The following is a 16,202-nucleotide window of genomic DNA, read 5'->3' on the forward strand; positions in this document are numbered from 1 at the left end:
TATTTACGAGTTTGAATACATAAAAAAAACATGTCCTCTTGTTGGGGCCGGGTCGATAAAACGATAATATATATTGCGATAGACACTTAATCGATATCAATAAAAATGTGTTTGATAAAACATTATTTATATATATATATATATATATATATATATATATATATATATACCTGTATGTATATTTTTTGGTCGGAAGAAACCAGAAATATGTGTTGGCCCTGCGATGAGATGGCGACTTGTCCAGGGTGTACCACGCCATCCGCCCGAATGCAGCTGATGTAGGCTCCAGCACTCCCTGCGACCCTGAAAGGGACAAGCTGTAGAAAATGGATAGATGGATAGATGAGTGAAGTCACTCATGCTCTGGGAACCCAGCCAAACAGGAAGTGTCACTGAGTATTGGGAGTGACACGCTAACAGCCAATCAGGTAACAGTAGCTACCAAATTTGGTTGCGCCGTCTTTCAGTCTCGCTGTGGATTCTCTGCATGGAGTGAGGAGAAAAACTAATATCTTGATGTATCTACTCTATGACAGAAACTTGTCTTTAGGTTTGTTGGTTTTAATGCAGACAGCGTGGCAACATCCTGACACTTCCAATGTGTCGGTTTAATGAGCATCTTCCCAAATTAATTAATTATAGTGTTCAATAGTCTATACACTACTGCCATCTAGTGTCTCGAAACTGCAACTATCTTCATATTTACTACAATTATTTTACCACCTGGCTACCAGACACCTAACTTCTCCACTGATAAAGAGCACCCTTGGTAAGTTGGAAATTGTATTTCTGTATTTAGGGGCAGGCTTAAATAAGTCATAAAAAATAACAATAATTATCGATATCAACCAATATAAAAACATATCATGATACAGTTTCCAGCTGTCTTGTGTTACATAAGGGTTGTGTATGATTGGCAAAATTCCAAAGAAAGTGCAGTTCCCGTTTAAGATTGATCATATAAGGAGAAATCCCACACAATAAAAGTAGGCTAATAATAAAGTGGAGAGAGAAATAAGGTTCCCCATTCAAATACATTGCAACATGCAAGTCAGGCTGATTTGCCATGTTGGGCAAGTTCTGTTCTGCATCACAGCCATGGTTTAGTCACACTTTTAGGGGGACTTGGCTTGGACCTAATAGTCCCAAAACTACCCTGTTGGTGAACATCAAGCCTTAGAGCACAAGGTGCTTTAAAAAAGATCTGCATCGGCTCCTTTATTTCATTTGGCAAGTTGACGTTTGTGATGAAAAAATTTAGATTTTTCAAAATATGTACGTAAGTATTTCCAGACTTTTCTTTTTGATCTTAAACATGGAAACAAACACCCTTGAGTGGTTGAATTGAGTCCTAATTGACTCATGTCTTTCTTTCTCAGGAGGTACCACTATTCCACCCGGGGTGCCTCAGAACCATCGAGCGCTTGGACCAGGAGGGGACCGCTATGCCGCTTTAGCTGAGCTGGATACAGTTTTTGGCCCGCCTGCCCCCTCTAGTGTTTACAATAACAACAGCAGCAGCACACAAGGGTGAGGGGCCATACTTACTGCAACACACTTGTCATTATGGACATTTTTAACAACATTAATACATGTTTTCTTTGGTGTTTGGTCTCACTTACAGGGCTGCTTTTAGCTCCGAACCTGGAGTATCCACAGCCCAAGCACAACAGGTCCTACCTGGTATGGCTCAAGGATTTGGGGGTGAGAGATCTTACAAGCATTTTTTATTGAGACACTTATGCTGCACAAATATCCTGAAATTGGAGTCTCTTTGTGATCCTGTAAGAAAGATTCAGATATATTAAGATAAAGGAGATAGTTAGTCCGTATGATTGTGTGATAGGACACACTCCTTACTCTGTCCTTTGAGGTCGTTGTGACTTTATCTGTCCTAACAGCCCAGTCAAGTAATCCCTTTGTAGCTGCTGGTGTCGCCACAGCACCAGCACCAGCACCAGCCAACCCATTCCAGATCAACAGCAGAGTCGCAAGTGTGGCCGCAGCAGGTCTGTCAAAGTGTGCTCGTGTGTGTGTGTCAGGATTGTGCAAGATTCCAAATGTTGAATTTTTCAAATGATAAAAACATAACGCACACATGAGGTTCAGTTATTTTTCTGTGAAACATATAAAACAGTCATGTATGGAATGGCCTTCAATTCAAATTTGAATTGCAATTCTACTTCCTGTTTGTAAACTCAATTCAATGCATGGCATTGAATTGGAATTTGGGGGACATCCATCCATCCATCCATTTACTAACGCTTGTCCCTTTTGCTCGATTAAATTTGGAATTTTGCACAAGCCCGTTGTGTGTTCGCGTTCGAGCTTTGCGTGCTGCATCCATCCTTTTAATGCCTCCTCAGTTTTTTTTTTTTTTTGCACAGCAGAATTGGCGAACTTTAATGGTAAGCTATGCAGCAGTAAGATCATGCCCTGAATTTGATAAATGCCTTTTAAGAATAAAGTTGCCCTCACATGTGTGCCAATTTGCATTTTCGTAGCCCTCGTCCAGTCATGGCTGTCACTGGCCAGAAACTCCTGCCCATGTACAGCATTCCTGATGTTTGCGCTGTTTAAAATAACTATTACAATGTCTACTTTATATGAAACATTTTTTTAGCTGTCGTTCTTAAAAACCCCCAAAACAAAACATTGTTGTCCAAAAAAATCAGCTTTTATAATTCTACCTTCAGCTGGCATTTCCAGTGAAGGAAACCTTTATTTGATCTGTATGGAACACTGCATTGGGCGGATGTATTAAAAAAAGTAAACGGTAGGGGTCTTCCGAATTCCCGATACAAACTTTTTCACTACCGATACATTACCGATATTGGAGCCTTGAGTATTGGTCCAATAATAGCACTAATCATACACAATTATATTATTTTGTAGTGGGGAATGTTCAAAAAAATGTTTGATCAAGTAGAATTACTGTACAAACACTAACCTATTTATTATTAACCCCCTGAAATGGAGTAATGCTTTCTGTAAGTTGAAGTGGTAATTTGCTTTTTTGCTTACACCAAATGGTCACAATAGTTTATTTAGGTTAAGCTCATGAAGCAGTAAGTTGAACAATTCTGCATTGGAGACTTTGTATGTGTCTGTAATATACAACTATAAATATTTGATACTTGTTTATATTGACAAATGTCATGTTTTACACTAGGGCTGAACGATTAAGCAACATCGAGATTTTAATTGGTGTGATAACGTAACGTCAAGAGACTGGGGATTTTTTTTGTTTTTGTTTTTTCTTCCACTGTCACCGGCATTTGAGTGACAGACTTGGTGGCGAATCAGAATTGTTGAGCCTCTCGCGTTTGTTCGTCTCTCGCTACAAACAGGGAGCAAGACTTCTCACTCTTCATTGCTCTCAGCACCTGAGCGTGTTTATTGAACAGTAGAATTAACTGAATGCAATGAGCCCTCTTTTCAGTCATCCACAATCTGTGTTGGCGTACGGAGAGTGGGGCGCCAACTTTACACACACAGGAAGCACATACAGACCGCCTCACTACTCGCGACTCGCCAGTGAGAAGTTCTGCAAAATAACAAAAATTAGGAGGAAAAAAATCTGATTACAAAGCTAGATGCCTCGTTGTGGAAATATTTCAGTTTCAAATCAGATGGGCAATATGAGCCCATCAACACGGACGATTGAGTGAGAATGCCGTGATCGTGTGATAGCAACAAGCAAAAAGACAACGTATAACTTAGTTTTTTCAACCAGGAAAAAAAGTGCTCTTTAAGATTAAGATTTTTGTTTCCAGAAAAGAGTATTTTATTTTTTTGTTTATTTATTTAGAATGACAAAATTACTTACCTTCCAATTGCAGTACAATAATAAACACTTGTACAGTAATGAGAAATACAAATGTATATCATTTATTACCAGTGACGTGCGGTGAGGTTCATGGCTGGTGAGGCACTGACTTCATCACAGTCAGATTTACAAACATATGAACCCTAACGAGTATCTTATTCACCATTTGATTGGCAGCAGTTAACGGGTTATGTTTAAAAGCTCATACCAGCATTCTTCCCTGCTTGGCACTCAGCATCAAGGGTTGGAATTGGGGGTTAAATCACCAAAAATGATCCCCGGGCGCGGCGCCGCTGCTGCCCACTGCTCCCCTCATTTCCCAGGGGGTGATCAAGGGGATGGGTCAAATGCAGACGACAAATTTCATTACACCTAGTGTGTGTGTGACAATCATTGCTACTTTAACTTAACTTTAACTTTACACATACAAACTGTAGCACACAAAAAAGCACATTTAATAAAAAAAACTTTATTATGGTCTTACCTTTACTTATAAATGAAGTCCACAACTAAAGCCCTCACTTAAACTTTCCACGTGCAAGATTGAATCTATTTAAAAAAGTGTAACCGAGGGTTTATAAATGTCGCCTATACTGTATGAAACTACAAAATAACAAACACGGAGGCTCCAGTTTACACAAGGACCACTTTATTTACCTTCTTTCAAAAACTTCCGCTCCACTCTGTGTCATCACTTCCGCTCTTAGCGCCTTCAAAATAAGAGCTCAAGGCATATACTGTAAAACAGCGCATAACAGGAACTTAACATCACAAAGAGAAAAGCCCATGAAAATAGGTTACAAAAGTTATTTAATAAGAAGCCAAAAAGTGCAAAAACAATAATGTTCGTGTTGGAGCAGTTGTGAATTAGATACACCTGCAGTCTGCAGGTGTACCTAATGTTGTGGTCCTGCAGTCATTCACAACTCCTCCAACACGAACATTATTGTTTTTGCACTTTTTGGCTTCTTATGAAATAACTTTTTTAAATAGATTCAATCTTGCACATGGAAAGTTTAAGTGTGGGCTTTAGTTGATATAACAATTCTACGACGGGGGTGCAGGAGGCGGGATTACTGGAGCCTCAGCCAGTGCGTTTTTTGCAGCCGTTTTATGATCGCTCAGCACAAGAAATACGCCACACATAGAGTTGTTGACAAAATACACTGTACATTATATACCTCAGCTAACTAAACTATGGAAATGTATAATATAGTTCATATAGCAATACGGTCTCACTGCACAGCAGGCCAGCAGTTAGCCGAGTCCAGAATCCATGTTGAGGCACTGAGTGACGTGCCTCAACTGGCTGCTGTTCACCGCACCGTCTCTTCTCAGTATTTCAACGGCAAATGTGAAAATTCAGCGATTTTGAATAAAACTAATCTAAAACTGGTGAAGTTAAATGGAAAATAACTTTATTGTATAATCACTGGATACATATAACAATTTAATAAAACATTTTTCTTTTTACATTTTTTTTCTTTCCATTGCACGTCACTGTTTATTACATTACATCACATTGTATACTTTTTTATCAGTTATTTCTTCAGTTTAAGAGCATGATGTAGACAAAAGCTGTGAGTCTGTCTGCATAAAGCCCAAAAAATGTTTAAGTATATTATTGCGTATTGTTGTAATGTGTGGCACCTTTAGACAAGAATATGTTGATTGACAGTCTAAAAGTAACATGTCTTCCTTCACTTGCTACTTTTACAGTTTTATGCATTTTTATGTATAAAAAAATAAATATAGCAATCACAATTTTGGAGACCAAAATTCCAATTATGTTTTTTTCTCAAAAACGTGCACCCCTATTTTAGACCACAATATTGTTCAGTTAAAAACACTTAATGTCTAGCCTGTGTGCTTAGCTGTTGTGTATCTGCTAACTCCTAGTAACTTATAGCCTATCATGTTTACATTTTTGTAAATGACTTGACTAAAATACAAGAAAAGACCAACTTTGTGTGCTTATTGCAGTACATTTAGATGTTAACTGGCTTTGCACAAGTAAACAGGCTGCAAGATTGCTTGTGCTTCTATAGGAGATTTTACATGCAAGCTGATATAATCGGCTACCGTATTTTTCGGACTATAAGTCGCAGTTTTTTTCATAGTTTGGCCGGGGGTGCGACTTATACTCAGAAGCGACTTATGTGTGAAATTATTAACACATTACCGTAAAATATCAAATAATATTATTTAGGTCTTTCACGTAAGAGACTAGACGTATAAGATTTCATGGGATTTAGCGATTAGGAGTGACAGATTGTTTGGTAAATGTATAGCATGTTCTATATGTTATAGTTATTTGAATGACTCTTACCATAATATGTTACGTTAACATACCAGGCACGTTCTCAGTTGGTTATTTATGCGTCATATAACGTACACTTATTCAGCCTGTTGTTCACTATTCTTTATTTATTTAAAATTGCCTTTCAAATGTCTATTCTTGGTGTTGGGTTTTATCAAATAAATATCCCCCAAAAATGCGACTTATACTCCAGTGCGACTTATATATGTTTTTTTCCTTCTTTATTATGCATTTTCGGCCGGTGCGACTTATTCTCCGGAGCGGCTTATACTCCAAAAATACGGTACTTATTTGTATTTTTTTTCTGGACAACAATATTGGTTTGGCACACCCCTAGTAACCAATTATCGCATAATAATGTTGCAGCTACCCTTAACTGCTTCGAAAATCCAACCGTCTATACCTGACATTTAGTTCCCAGGTTCTTTAAAAGTGTAGAAAATAAAATAAACTCAGAAGACCCATTTAACCTGCTGCTGTCCTGCTGTGTTTGCAGCCGCATTTGGCACAGCGTCCTTGAGCATGCCTGCTGGATTTGGCAACGCTGCAGCCTACAACCTCCCCACCAGTTTTAGTGGAACCTTTCAGCACCCTTTTCCTGGCCAGGGGCCCTTCTCCCAACCGCCGCAGTATCCCCAGCAAACCAATGGTGTGTGTGCGTGCGCACAATACACAAGTAGCCATCGCTGCATGAATAAAAAAAAACGCATCACATTCCAGCTTACATTTATTATACGTGTACATTATTTTTCAAAATTCTGCACTTGCAAATCCAACAACTGTATGTTTTTGAAGGTGGAGGATTTTCAGTCTTTGGCCAGGGCAAGCCAGTGGGGACTCCTTTTGGCCAGGCGATGGCTGCACCTATGATGTCCAGCAACCCTTTTTTGGTCAGTGAAAAGTCATAAGAATCCATCCTGTCGTAAAAACAGTTACTGACTCGTGTATCTCTTGCAGGGCGCAGGTCCAACTGCGCAATATCCAACAGGAGGTTCCTCAACGAATCCCTTCTTATAGCGTTCCATCCACTTAGCTTCTTTTAAAGGTCGACTGCTGAGGCTTGCAGCTACTTCACTGTTTTGTTTCACAGGTAGCTTTAAAAACACGTTTGCATGGAGGGTTGACACAGATTGACGGGTATGAGGCGACACTTCGTACAGCAGGGGTGTCCAAACCACAGCAAGCGGGTGTTCATTTTGGCCCCCGAGACGTCAATAGTTTAATAAGGAATCTGTCCCGCAGGGTGCCTCCAACTTAATTTGAAATATCTGACAGTATAATTGTTAACACTGTGTTGCCATCTTGTGGGCATCGTGAGTAATTCAGGTTAATGAGTATGAATTGCATGTTGAAGTGTATACAGCACAGCATTTTTATATATGACCCAATCTGAGCAACCTTTCCCACTCATGGCGTAAATAAAGTAACAGAAAAAGTCAACACACATGGAACTTTGTAGATATTATAAAAAACGTCCTAACACAACACATAATTAAAGTTTACACCTATTTAAAGCCCCTGCAATGCATGATGAAAATAATGCAAAATAATCTCTCCACACTTATCCATGTTTGCCGCATTTTAGCTGCTTGATATTTCTGATTCATTACAAAACTTAAAGGAGGTCCCCACGGAAGTAAACAAGGTAGGAGTCAACTTTCACATACTCTTCATATCCGACCATATTCATTATTTACATTAATATAATATGTGCATGTATGTATATGTATATGTGTGTATATATATATATATATATATATATATATATATATATGTGTATATATATATGTATGTGTATATGTATGTGTATGGATGTATATATATATATATATATATATATATATATATATATGAATATATACACGTGTATACATGTATATGTATGTATATATATATATATGTATGTATGTATGCCTGTGTGTGTATATATAAATGTGTATATATATATATATATATATATATATATACACACACACACACATATATACATACATACATGTATGTGTATATATTGTTACTTTACATGCAGTCGGCTGCCGGCCCCTGGCAAAATAAATTTAGCCCTAAGCGGCCCCCAATTTTAAAAAGTTTGGACACCTCTGACGTACAGTATGCTAACGTACAATGTGACGGTGAGTGCACAAAGGAAGACTGGAACCCCTGCTCTCTATTTAACCTGTGAATATGCCTCATTCGCACTACAGTGGCTCATCAAACAGGCTGAAAAAGTTATTGCAAGCAGTATAGTCACTATTCATGCTGAATCTAGGGATATTCTTTCTTTCAGGAAATCCATTCTGTGTGCATATCAGTATTTGTAATGAACGGAAGATTTGTTATAAGTGCACCATTGCTTGGAGAAGCCAAGGGGTACTGCCAGTTGCTGTATTTGTAAGAACCAAATTATTTGTGCAGAATACTTTCAGTCCAACCAGAGATATAATGCATGTTCTCTTGGGAAGACATGGAAGCGAGGAATAATTCAATGCTGCATTAATTACGTGCTATGGACTTTCTGCCAGGCTCCGCCCTTTTCACAATGTCTTCTACATCCGTGTCGAAGTGGCTCATGAACCACTTAACATTGGGTATGAAGACAATTTAAGTTAATTTGTGTGTGTATATATATATACAGTATATAATATATGGTGTGTGTATATATATAAAAATGAATTTTAAGATTTGACCAAACCAGTCATTTATATTGATGTACGACTATCTTGTATATTTGTGCTGTTTATATAAATATATATATAAAAAAAAACATTTTTAATAGTGTTGCAGTGACTCATTACTTGTTATTATATTGACCATATAGTTTATGATACATAGCAGGAATTAAAAACCCCCAAAAGAAACGCAATTGAAAATCAAAGATATGTTCCAGATTTAATTTTTGTTTTACAAACTCCAAAACCAGTGAAATTAGCACGTTGTGTAAATCGTAAATAAAAAGAGAATACAATGATTTGCAAATCCTTTTCAACCTATATTCAGTTGAATAGACTGCAAAGACAAGATACTTAACGTTCGGACTGGAAAACGTTATTTTTTGCAAATATTAACTAATTTGGAATTTGATGCCTGCAACATGTTTCAAAAAAGCTGGCACAAGTGGCAAAAAAGATGGAGAAAGTTAAGGGGTGCTCATCAAACACTTATTTGGAACATCCCACAGGTGAACAGGCTAATTGGGAACAGGTGGGTGCCATGATTGGGTATAAAAGCAGCTTCCATGAAATGCTCCGTCATTCACAAACAAGGATGGGGCAAGGGTCACCACTTTGTCAACAAATGCCTTTGTCCAACAGTTTAGGAACAACATTTCTCAATGAGCTATTGCAAGGAATTTAGGGATTTCACCATCTACGGTCCGTAATATCATCAAAAGGTTCAGAGAATCTGGAGAAATCACGTAACATTGAATGCCCGTGACCTTGGATCCCTCAGGCGGTACTGCATTAAAAACCAACATCAGTGTGTAAAGGATATCACCACATGGGCTCAGGAACACTTCAGAAAACCACTGTCAGTAACTACAGTTTGTCGCTACGTCTGTACGTGCAAGTTAAAACTGTACTATGCATAGCTTGCCAAAGCCATTTATCAACAACACCCAGAAACACCGCCGGCTTCGCTGGGCCCGAGCCCATCTAAGATGGACTGATGCAAAGTGGAAAAGTGTTCTGTAGTCTGACGAGTCCACATTTCAAATTGTTTCTGGAAACTGTGGATGTCGTGTCCTCCGGAACAAAGAGGAAAAGAACCATCTGGATTGTTATAGGCGCAAAGTTCAAAAGCCAGCATCTGTGATGGTATGGGGGTGTATTAGTGCCCAAGGCATGGGTAACTTACACATCTGTGAAGGCACCATTTATGCTGAAAGGTACATACAGGTTTTGGAGCAACATATGTTGCCATCCAAGCAACGTTATCTTGGACGCCCCTGCTTATTTCGGAAGACAATGCCAAGCCACGTGTTACAACAGCGTGGCTTCATAGTAAAAGAGTGCGGGTACTAGACTGGCCTGCCTGTAGTCCAGACCTGTCTCCTATTGAAAATGCGTGATGCAATATGAATTCTAAAATACCACAACGGAGACTCCGGACTATTGAACGAATAAAGCTGTACATCAAGCAAGAATGGGAAATAATTCCACCTGAAAAGCTTCAAAAATTGGTTTCCTCAGTTCCCAAATGTTTACTGAGCGTTGTTAAAAGGAAAAGTCATGTAACACAGTGGTGAACATGCCCCGGTGCCAACTTTTTTTGCAATGTGTTGCTGCCATTAAATTCTAGGTTAATAGTTATTTGCAAAAAAAAAATTACGTTTCTCAGTTCAAACATTAAATATCTTGTCTTTGCAGTTTATTCAATTGAATACAAGTTTCCATAGGATTTGCAAATTATTGTATTCTGTTTTTATTTATGAATTAAACAACGTGCCAACTTCACTGGTTTTGCACAAATCATAATGCTGTTGGGTTTTTTTTACACTTACATGTTGCGGTTAATAGTATTCTACCTTTATTTGTCGTTATTTATACTTTATGAATAAATTATGTGATAATGTTCGTCAAGTCAACTCATTGGTGTTAATGTTCAATCTATCAAGATAAAAAAATAATATCAAAATCAAATTACAGTATGTAATTTATGTAGTTTGCTCATTTTCCTCGACTGGTGCACTAACATGTGGTTTATTTATTTATTTTTTACATATGTAGCATAATCTAGAAAGATGCTAAGAATTGCTATTGTGACATCTAGTGGACACATTTAGAATAGCGGTTTATTTTATTCAAAAATTTAGGCTCATTTTTATACTTGGCAAACTCATCCTGTGGGCCGGATAAAACCTGCTCGCGGGCATGATCCAGGCCGCGGGCCGTACGTTTGACACCTCTGCTGTATATCATTAACAGGTACATGGTGTAAAGAAACAGATCTTGTCTAAATGAAACACAATTGGCGGGAACTACTTTATCTTCAGTCTAGCAAACAAGAAAATTACTGGCAATTAAAATGAGTCACTCTATTATGAAACCACAAGTGCATGTAAACTTTTATTGTAGGCTATTTGGAGATACTACATACCGAGTTTAATTTCATTAAGATACCACATTCAGTGCAGAATTATGCTATTATTTGTTTCTCCCTGTTATTTTTTTAGCGTTTGACGATGATTCCCCAAGAGCAGCAAATTGAAATACACTACTTATTAAATGTTACCAGACACATTAGGCATATTTGCACAAAGTATCGGTATCGCCGACAACAGCTTGAATTTTACCCAGTAAATCAGTGGTATCGCACATCATTAGTGGTGAGTTTAATGTTCGTCAGGTCAGGTTCCTTGCAAGCCGAAGTGCCTCTGAGCATTGTTGTGTACCACACAAGATCGCTGCAAATATAATACTAGGAAAATATGAAATATATGACACTTACACACAGCAACCTTCTTTTACGAGCATTTTTTATGTAACGGTAGATTTAAGTAAATACAAAATATCCCACTGCCAGCAGTCCCATGAACGCACCACCTGGACTCCCCCCCCCCGTCTGATTAGCTGTGCCACTAAAGGTGCGTGGGACTTTTATTTGTTCACTTTCTGTGAGTAAGAGTGAGACATTTACTAAAGTAATGAGTACCTGGTGAGTCATTTCTCATTTTTGAAGGTATTAATTATGTTGTGGACCACGAACGATTCACATTTTATGGTCACTTCTGAATTTATAGCGGGGCTAAAGTTAGCATATGTGCAGCTAAAACATACAACCAGAAGTGGGTAGAGTAGCCAGAAATTGTACTCAAGTAAGTAAGAGTTCTGTTACTTTAGAGATTTATTACTCAAGTAAAAGTAAGGAGTATAGTCACCCAAATATTTACTTGAGTAAAAGTAAAAAGTATGTTGTGAAAAAACTACTCAAGTACTGATGAGTAACCTGTTTAATGATGACGGCAACAAATATAAAACCCATTATTATTATTATTAAATAATGCACAAAAACATAAAAATAGCAATGAGCAAATACAGAGCCAGGAATATCTCTTAAGCAACTAAAACAATAATATGTATTAAATAATAATACATTAACATAAAAAAATTAAGGCAAATTGAGCCACAATAACTTAACAGCACCATAGGCTCAGTAGGTAGAGATTACAAAGGAAAATAACAAGTTAGCCTTTACGCAAACCATAAACTGATAGGTGTGGGCTGCACCTGGTAACACACTGTGCGCTTCTGATTGGTGTTTCTATGCGTGTGTGTGTGTGTGTGTGTGTGTGTGTGTGTGTGCGTGCGTGCGTGCGTGTGTGTGTCTCATCTGTCTATGAGGCTGCAGTGCGTTAATAAATGTCCCCACACGATGTACATTTGACAGTGATTTATAGCAGGGAAGCTAACATCAGCCTACGGTGACAGCCAAAATATCTACTAACGTTACTTACCGCGATGTGCTTCCTCAAATTTGACGTTGAGTTCATGTAAGCTTAAGCTTGTTGTTGTTTTGCGGTCACATGAGCCTGGCTCTGTTTGATTGGTGAAACGGAGTCAAACGTCACCAGTGACTGTATTTGATTGGTGAAACGCAGGCATGCGATAGATCCTACTTTGAAGGTCTGTCTGACAAACCAAAACAAACAAAGCGTGCGTTAACAGATCGATAGAAATCAGTAGCGAGTAGCGAGCTGAATGTAGAAAAATGGAGCGGAGTAAAAGTAGCGTTTCTTCTCTATAAATATACTCAAGTAAAAGTATGTTGCATAAAAACTACTCTTAGAAGTACAATTTATCCCAAAAGTTACTCAAGTAGATGTAACCGGAGTAAATGTACTCTGTCCTCCACCCTGAGCCAGCCCACTTTGGAGAAGTGGGTAGGAGTGAGGTGTGATCTGGGGTGGAGGTCTAGAAGTAATCTGACTAGCTTGTTCTGGGATGTTTGGAGTCTAGATTTGAGGGTTTTGGAGGTGCTAGGGTACCAGGAGGTGCATGCGTAATCGAAAAAGGGTTGAACGAGAGTTCCCGAGAATCTTCATGGTGCTTTTGTTGACCAGAGAGGATATTCTATAGAGAAATCTTGTTCGTTGGTTGACCTTTTTGATTACCTTGGTTGCCATTTTATCACAGGAAAGATTAGCCTCTAGAATGGAACCTAGGTAGGTGACCTCATCCTTCCTGGTGATAACAATGTCACCCACTTTTATAGTGAAGTCATTGACTTTCTTAAGGTTGATGTGGGACCCAAATAGGGTGGATTCCGTTTTACCCAAGTGTATGGATAGCTTGTTGTCAGCAAGCCAGGTGCAAGTTCTACAGAGTTCAGCACTGAGGATTTTCTCCACCTGTGACTTGTCCTTGCCGGATACCAGCAGGGCCGAGTCATCCGCAAACAAAAACAATTCACAGTCGCATGCTGATGGCATGTCGTTTATGTATATTAGGAACTTTATAATTGTGTTTTAAATCCGCTCCCGCAGTGTTTGGAGCTCTGTAGCAACTGACTGTGCAGAAAGTCTTTGCACTATGCGCTTCAGCATCCGCTGACATCTCTCTGTCAGTTTACGTGGCCTACCACTTGGTGGCTGAGTTGCTGTTGTTCCCAAACTCTTCCATTTTCTTATAATAAAGCCGACAGTTGACTTTGGAATATTTAGGAGCAAGGAAATTTCACGACTGTATTGGTTGCACAGGTGGCATTCTATGACAGTTCCATGCTGGAAGTCATTCTTTCACAAATGTTTGTAGAAACAGTCTCCATGCCCAAGTGCAATGACAAGATCACGGACAAGATCACGGGTACAAGCTGCCGAAATGAGTTTCCTCCGCTGGGTGGCGGGGCTCTCCCTTAGAGATAGGGTGAGAAGCTCTGCCATCCGGGAGGAGCTCAAAGTAAAGCCGCTGCTCCTCCACATCGAGAGGAGCCAGATGAGGTGGTTCGGGCATCTGGTCAGGATGCCACCCGAACGCCTCCCTATGGAGGTGTTTAGGGCACGTCCGACCGGTAGGAGGCCACGGGGAAGACTCAGGATACGTTGGGAAGCAGTGTTGGGACTAACGCGTTAGTTTCGGCGGTAACTAGTAATCTAACGCGTTATTTTTTATATTCAGTAACTCAGTTACCGTTACTACATGATGCGTTACTGCGTTATTTTACGTTACTTTTGATGTAGTATCGGCTAGAAACAGAAGCGCTGCGGTGTCGTTCTTCTGAATCTTCCTCTGTCACAAGCCGGAGAGAAGAAAATAGGTGGTCTATGTGTGTGTCTGAGTGTGGGTGTGGAGAGGGGAGGCACACACGTGATCCGCGGTTTGATATATGAAACAAAAAAAAAAGTTGTTGGCACGTTCAGTCCACACACAGCGTGGTCATGGCGAGCGGAGTAACGGAGGAGCTTGAACGCCCCGCGCCATTGAATTGGTGTGTTTATAGGTGCAGACTCGGTTGTGCAAAACAAGGGTTTTAAACACATGCTGAACGTGCTTGAGCCACGTTACGACATCCCGTCGCGCACCCAATTCAGCGATAAGATTGTGCCAGATCTTTATGAGCAGGAGAAGAAAAAAGTTGTGGATGAACTATCCCGAGCATAATCTGTTGCGCTCATGACAGACGGGTGGACGTCCAGGGGAACTATAAGCGCTCACTTCATCACAGCAGACTGGGAGATGAGAAGAAACGCCCCCTCTACGAGAGTCACCTTGCGCAGGTACTGACACAAGCAGTGGAGGAATGGAAGATAAAGATATCCCAGTCACACATGATAATGCCAAAAATCAAATAATTACAGTGAATGAGGCAGGACTGGGACCACAGATAGGTGCTTTGCACATGTAGTGAATTTGGCATCACATCTCAGTCAATAGGCTGGAGCGCCTCCTCGGGAGGATCAGGAAGGAGGTTTCCTACTTCCACCCAAGCATAACAGCTGCTCATGTGCTTATGACAAAGCAAGAAATGCTAAAGCTGCCTACTCATAAGCTCATACATGATGTCCCAACGAGGTGGAACTCCACTTATGATATGTTGGAGCAACAGGCAGCTATATACTCTGCATTGACCCACAACACCCTGAAGACAAATGTCACCCTGTCTGATGATGATGTGAGAGTGGCAGATGAGGTCCTCCAGGTGCTTAAACCCCTCAAAAGTGTTACATCTCTACTGAGCACTGAAACTTCACCATCTGTGTCAATGATCCTGCCACTGAAAACAAGGATTCTACAATCCATGGCTCCAAGTGTGGAAGACAGCAGCATCACTCCAGATGTCAGGCTTTATTTCACTACCTATGTTTCAAGGAAGATGATGTGCCTTCTTATGTTGCACTTTAACTTGTTTTTTATTAATGGTCATTGGTCCAAGTTTAAAGAAAGGAGGAATGCCTTTTTATGTTGCACTGTTTTTCATTAATTATGTTAAAAGGAAAATAAAAATACATGTCAAGTTGATCAACAGATTGTATTATTCTCCAGTGCAATAACAGTACTGAAATGAAGGCTAAAAGAGCATTAATGGGAGCTTTAAAAAAAAAAGAAGAAAAAAAGAAGTAACTAAATAGTTACTTTTCACAGTAACGCATTACTTTTTGGTGTAAGTAACTGAGTTAGTAACTGAGTTACTTTTGAAATAAAGTAACTAGTTACTGGTTTTCAGTAACCAACCCAACACTGTTGGGAAGACTATGCTGGCCTGGGAACGCCTCGGGATCCCCCGGGAAGAGCTGGACGAAGTGGCTGGGGAGAGGGAAGTCTGGGCTTCCCTGCTTAGGCTGATGCACCCGCGACCCGACCTCGGATAAACGGAAGAAGATGGATGGGTGCCAGTTCTGTGATTAACTACATTCCTCCATGAAATAAATGTATACATTACTTAAAAGAAAACTGGTTTTGTTTAATAAAATTCTACCCAAACATTTAAAAAAAAGTCAAAAACAAATAAGGCAACAAGAGAAGTATCCCACACTTCTTCTCTTTAGTAAAGTAAATCTGTACACCCGATATGGGCATCTACATCAACAATATGATAGGCCAGACAATATGACAACAT

At 39.5% G+C, this 16,202-nt stretch overlaps 1 protein-coding gene across 5 annotated transcripts in view; it reads left to right on the top strand.

Moving 5' to 3' along the window:
* agfg1a (ArfGAP with FG repeats 1a) overlaps positions 1-7,889 on the top strand; it is a 52,155-nt gene extending 44,266 nt beyond the window's left edge. For 3 of the 5 annotated variants that reach the window (XM_061925669.2, XM_061925671.2, XM_061925673.2), the window contains 6 exons: positions 1,380-1,530; positions 1,625-1,704; positions 1,902-2,009; positions 6,646-6,798; positions 6,945-7,039; positions 7,107-7,888. In XM_061925669.2, coding sequence (XP_061781653.1) covers positions 1,380-1,530; positions 1,625-1,704; positions 1,902-2,009; positions 6,646-6,798; positions 6,945-7,039; positions 7,107-7,166 — 647 coding nt within the window. In that variant the 3' untranslated portion in view covers positions 7,167-7,888. Of the gene's footprint in view, positions 1-1,379; positions 1,531-1,624; positions 1,705-1,901; positions 2,010-6,645; positions 6,799-6,944; positions 7,040-7,106 lie in introns of all 5 variants that reach the window. The other 2 variants (XM_061925670.2, XM_061925672.2) reach the window with 2 other exon arrangements.
* The last annotated feature ends 8,313 nt before the right edge of the window (positions 7,890-16,202 follow it).

The sequence above is a fragment of the Nerophis lumbriciformis genome, linkage group LG30, assembly GCF_033978685.3.
Source record: "Nerophis lumbriciformis linkage group LG30, RoL_Nlum_v2.1, whole genome shotgun sequence".
Classification (NCBI taxonomy): Eukaryota; Metazoa; Chordata; class Actinopteri; order Syngnathiformes; family Syngnathidae; genus Nerophis; species Nerophis lumbriciformis.